The sequence below is a fragment of the Heterodontus francisci genome, chromosome 1, assembly GCF_036365525.1.
Source record: "Heterodontus francisci isolate sHetFra1 chromosome 1, sHetFra1.hap1, whole genome shotgun sequence".
In the NCBI taxonomy this organism is placed as follows: domain Eukaryota; kingdom Metazoa; phylum Chordata; class Chondrichthyes; order Heterodontiformes; family Heterodontidae; genus Heterodontus; species Heterodontus francisci.
Window position 1 is genome coordinate 123,057,333 of NC_090371.1, and position 6,000 is coordinate 123,063,332.

Below are 6,000 nucleotides of genomic sequence, written 5' to 3' on the forward strand. Positions count from 1 at the left end.
CACTGCAAAATCCTCCTTACTAACATCTGGGGGCTTGTGCCAAAATCGGGAGAGCTGTCCCACAGACTAATCAAGCAACAGCCTGACATAGTCATACTCACGGAATCATACCTTCCAGACAACGTCGCAGACTCCTCCATCACCATCCCTGGGTATGTCCTGTCCCACCGAAGGACAGACCGACCTGAGGTCTGGGGGGAAGTTGCCTTGGGAGTCCTCAACATTGACTCCAGACCCCATGATGTCTCATGGCATCAGTTCAAACATGGGCAAGGAAACCTCCTGCTGTTTACCACCTACCACCCTCCCTCAGCTGATGAATCAGTACTCCTCCATGTTGGTCACCATTTGGAGGAAGCACTGAGGGTGGCAAGGGCGCAGAATGTACTCTGGGTGGGGGACTTCAATGTCCACCACCAAGAGTGGCTCGGTAGCACCACTACTGACCGAGCTGGTCAAGTCCTAAAGGACATAGCTGCTAGTCTCGGTATGTGGCAGGTGGTGAGGGAACCAACAAGAGGGGAAAACATACTTGACCTCATCCTCGCCAATCTGCCAGCTGCAGATGCATCTGTCCATGACAGTACTGGTAGGAGTGACCACCGCACAGTCCTTGTGGCGATAAAGTCCTGTATTGCATAGCACTATTACCGTGCTAAATGGGGTAGATTTCGAATAGATCTAGCAACTCAAAACTGGGCATAGATGAGGCACTGTGGGCTATCAGCAACAGCAGAATTGTATTCGACCACAATCTTTAACCTCATGGCCCGGCAAATCCCCCACTCTACCATGACAATCAAGCAAGGGAACCAACCCTGGTTCAATGAAGAGTGCAGGAGGGCATGCCAGAAGTAGCAGCAGGCATATCTCAAAATGAAGTGTCAGCCTGGTGAAGCTACAACACAGGACTACTTGCATACTAAACAGCAGAAGCAGCATGCAATAGACAGGGCTAAGTGATCCCACAACCAATGGATCAGATCGAAGCTCTGCAGTCCGGCCACATCCAGTTGTGAATGGTTGTGGACAATTAAACAACTGACCGACGGAGGAGGTTCCACAAATTTCCCCTTCCTCTATGATGAAGGAATCCAGCACATCAGTGCAAAAGATAAGGCTGAAGCATTTGCAACATATCTTCAGCCAGAAGTGCCGAGTGGATGATCCATCTCGGCCTCCTCCTGAGGACCCCACCATCACAGATGTCAGTTTTCAGCCATTCTGATTCATTCCACATGATATCAAGAAACAGCTGAAGGCACTGGATACTGCAATGGCTATGCACCCTGACAACATTCCGGCAATAGTACTGAAGACTTGTGCTCCAGAACTAGCTGCGCTCCTAGCCAAGAAGTTCCAGTACAGCTACAACACTGGCATCTACCTGGCAAAGTGAAAAAATGGCCGGGTATGTCCTGTGTACAAAAAGCAGGACAAATCCAACCCAGCCACTAACCCCCCTATCAGTCTACTCTCGATCATCAGCAAAGTGATGGAAGGGGTCGTCGGCAGTGTTATCAAGCAGCACATGCTCAGCAATAACCTGCTCAGTGATGTTCAGTTCGGGTTCCACCAGTGCCACTCAGCTCCTGACCTCATTGCTTGTTTAGAGCCCAAGAATATTTTCTCCATGAATTGTGCTCTATAAATGCAGTTTGTTGTTGTTAATGAAACTGTTTATTGAAGACTGGAGGTGGCCCAGGCAAAATTGGGTATGAAAACTGAGTTAGGGAGGAATTAAGTTAAAGAAGCCTGATAATCATGAGAATTATTTTTTAAGTGTGCAGCATTGAAAAGCTGTGCATTATCTTTGATGTCTATGTGATGTTTTCCTCAGCTAAAGGAATCGGTCTGTTCGTCTTATGGTGGCAAAGTGTGATCTGAAAACCAGATGACTGGGCTTTTTGTGTGGACAGGGAGAACCTGTGCTCATTAAAGTGATAGATGTTAATGCTGAGGAATAGTCAAAATTTCAGCATTGTAGAAGGCCAGTCACCCAGATCATGTCCACGCCAGAGCTCGCTCTCCTGTAGGATCTACTGTGATGCATTTTTCCTTCTCTTACCTCATATTACTTCATATTTTTCTTCTTCAAGTGTTTATCTAATTCCTTCATAAATATTGTTACTGATTTGCCTTCAACAGTCACTTGTGGTCATGAATTACACATCATAATAACTTCTCATTTGAAAAACAACTCTGGTACAAATCCTAAATTTATGTCTATTTGATACTGATTAATCAGTCAGTGGAAATAATCTTTCACCGTTCACCCTTTTATAATTTGGAACCTACATAACATCCCCCTTGAAACCTCTCTGCTCCAGTGAATAGAATGCATCCCTAATTTTCATACTGTCAATTACATCAGTTGCCCCTAGGTGAGATACAGCATGAATGTATCAGTGCAGTGTAAAACTTTTTCTCCTCTTTCCCGATAATGAACATGTATGTCAAGCTCCAAAGAATATTCCCTACTGTACTCGTGTGATGTTCCCAACACAGGCCATCTTTTGGTCTCTCTCAGCAAATCTGACAATTTAATGTTAAATTTTGGGTGCCTCTGTAATATAGTCCTTTTGCCCACTCAGACCCAGGTCCTCATTGCCCAAAATAATTTAATTCAGACCCTTACAGGCAGCAAAAAGAGACCAGACATTCATCCCATCTACATGAGCTGGACCAGTGCCCAGGTGAGCAAGTATTCTCACCCACTGTGCCCAACACTCAACTAACTTGCATATAAACCAAAATCAAACTACTACAGTGGAAATCTGAAATAAAAATAGAAAATGCTGGAAAACGCGGAACAGGTCAGGTGAAGAGAAAACCAGAGGTTCATCAACCTGGAATGTTAACTCTACTTCTCTGTCCATAGATGCTGCCTGGCCTGCAGACGGTTTATTATTCTTTAAAAACCTAGTCAATAGAAAGCATTGTAAGTTTATAAATATATATACACAACCAAACAATAGAAACTAACAGCATAATGCCATATATCAATGGCTCACTCTAAAGCAGTGGTTCTCAAACGTTTTTGTCCGTGGTCCACTTAGGTGGGGTAAAAGACCCCGCGGACCACCTGCTGGTCCTGCCCGTACAGTTTTCACTTGCCACAGCAAAAAAACTCATGGGAATTAATGGGAAGAGTGGCCCTGCTTTTGATGAGACACCAATAAGGTAATATCTGGTTCCAAGCTGGAGAACTTCAGTCTCATATCGGGCTCCACGTTCAGCCAGTTTGTCATCTTTGCTTTCAGACCCACAAGTGTTGAAAATCTAATCTTGCAGTTATATGTTATAACAGTAACTTAAATCTTGCTGATAAAACTACAGTGTTGTTGATCATGCTTATGACGACTCATGTCGTCTGGTTGTGTGACGTCACGCAAGTGGTGGGGATGAGGGGTGTGGCCTGTTATCCCCTATGGCCTCAGCCTTGGCATTGCACATCAGCATTTTGGACCAGTCCACCTGGAGAACCCTCGTGGATCACCAGTGGTCCACTGACCACACTTTGAGAACCACTGCTCTAAAGCATAGCAACAGATGCATTTAAGGTGGAGCTAGATAGAAACATGAGGGAGCAAGTATTTGAAGGATCTGCTGATAGGGTGAGATGAAGAGGAGTTGGAAGAGGCTGGTGTGAAGCATAGGCACCAGCATGAATCAGTTAGCTGGCCTGCTTGTGAGTACATTCTGAATAATTCTATGTACTTCAATGGAAAGCTTTCAGTAAGTCGCCTGCCTTTACCGAAACTTGGGCTGGCACAAGGAACATTTCAGCTGCAACGGATATTCGTAAGAATAGATTAGTATTCGAGGTTGTTAGTGGGAAGGTCAGTGCAGCCTGTAAGTTCTGACGGCGGGAATTTCACTCGCAAGTGTCATCGTTTCAGCCTAAATAACTGCTCACGAACAGGAGTTTAACGCAGTACCTGTAAGCTTAAATCCAGCGGAACTTCCCGTTCAAACAAAATGCAAACACGCTCGTTTCCAAAACATCACCGAACTGCCACAAGCCTTCCCTGTTCATCCCGGACGGCGCCGTCATCAAAGGAACCCCTTTAATCTCAAAAGACAGTGAACTTCAAACAGATAAACTGTTGAAAGCTTCTCTTCCTCCCTGTCTGAGTCGCCTCTGTTTTCCAAATGGCTCATTCTGTATTTAAAGTTGCTGTTTTTCTTTTGCATCAAGTATACTATCCAGTTACTTCAGAAACTTCAAATGATTTATTTCGAAACAAGAGATTATCCCTGCAACACCAGGCTGACCAGAAATACATCAAAAACACTCTCTCCCCAGCCTTTCTGTGTGTCTGCACGGTTTCACAAAACGATCTCCATTAACGAACAGCAAAAATAAACCACAATGCCCAGCTTTCTGGGACCTGTTAGCTACAACGACCAACAATCTCAGGAAAGTTGTACTGATGACCTGAAGCAGAGAGGCAGAAATGGAAATAAGCGGCTACAGTTCGAGATAGAGATATTCAATGAGGGAGATTGTTTTTATTCTTTCGGGATGTGAGCGTCCCTGGCAAGGCCAACGTTGAGAAGTTGGTGGTGGTCAGGGGCATTAGGTTCACACAGCACAATCTGCAGACAACTCTCAAATTATTGCTAAAAACCCAACATACCGGGTATTTAAAGATCTTCCCAAAGTGTGTTATTCTAAAAGTAAATGATACATTGGTAATAAGCTGGAACTCGCTGCCCACGGGACTGGTGGAAGAGGAATCAATGATTTCAAAAGGAAATTGGGTGGCCACTTGAATTAAATAAAGTTGAGGGCTCGGGGGATCCAGCAGGGGAGTGGGACTGAATAGCTCCGTGGAGAGTTGGCCGAATGGCCTCCTTCTGTACCGTAAATGAATCTACGAGATGCTTGTTCAAATAACAAAGGCAAGAAGTCCTGTTAAATTTTCAAGATCCGAAGGACCAATGTCCGGTCTGATATGATCAGCATGTGAGAGATCGCTCATCTGGACCTTCGCTCCTTTGTTTATCTTTCATTACACAGTGAAAGAACGTCTTTCTCTAACGGCTAAAGCGAGGGTAAGCTTTTCAGTGCGAGCACTAAATTATCAATAATTCCCAAAGTAAGAAATAGCCGCTTCCTTACCTTGATGGACAGTCAGAATAAGGAGCAGAGCAGCACAGCGACTCGCCATGGTGCCAGGAGCGGAGTCAGTCTTTATTCCATTCAGTCACCTGCTGGAGTTAAAGTGGGAGCTCGGCGATTGCTAAATCCCAGTCACACACCGTTCTGAGCCGCCCAGACCTCCTCACACAGTTTTACAAACTGGTGGCTCTGACGCGTTTCCCTTTTTTCCCGAAGTCTGCTTTGCACTCCAGCAACCCCCCTATCGTTGACGCCAACACTATTGCTTTTGTCGGTGTGGATGTATTTGCATAACCGCCGCACAGCCTTCATAATCTCTTAAAAATTTGCTTTGACCTTGACTATTTAAAGTAAGTTCTTTCCACAAAGAGTGATCAATACATGCAATGGGCTGACGGATAGAGAAATATTGACAAAATTCTAGAATTATTTCAGAACCAATTGGATATTCTACATCGCGGATTTCCAAGTATTTCTGGATGGAGGTGCTAAGATTATTTGACAGTGGCTTACATTTACACAGTGACTTAACTACAAAACATCCCCACGCACTCCATATTAACTACATTACTGATCTTTTATTTCTTTCCTCTTCATCTCCACAACCGGCACCTACCCAACTGATTCACATTGCTGCTGTGAGCTCAGATCAGATCAGTCTTTATTCTCTCTTCCGCTAAGTAGCCCAGACTTCATGGTCCCTGCCCATTTTAGGTTTATGTTCCTGATTCAACATACACGGATTTCCATTTCCATAGCAGCAGCAGCAGCTCGTATTTATACAATGCAAACATGCCAAGGCGTTACACAAGATTCTAAAGCATAATTAGACACTGAACCACATAAGACAGTATTAGGGCTGGTGAACACAT

At 44.6% G+C, this 6,000-nt stretch overlaps 1 protein-coding gene across 1 annotated transcript in view; it reads right to left on the reverse strand.

Annotated features, from left to right (window-relative positions):
• Positions 1-5,753, reverse strand: part of LOC137371994 (mast/stem cell growth factor receptor Kit-like) — a 103,715-nt gene extending 97,962 nt beyond the window's left edge. The window contains exon 1 of the mRNA XM_068035225.1: positions 5,129-5,753. Coding sequence (XP_067891326.1) covers positions 5,129-5,177 — 49 coding nt within the window. The 5' untranslated portion in view covers positions 5,178-5,753. The remainder of the gene's footprint in view (positions 1-5,128) is intronic.
• Positions 5,754-6,000: the final 247 nt, after the last annotated feature.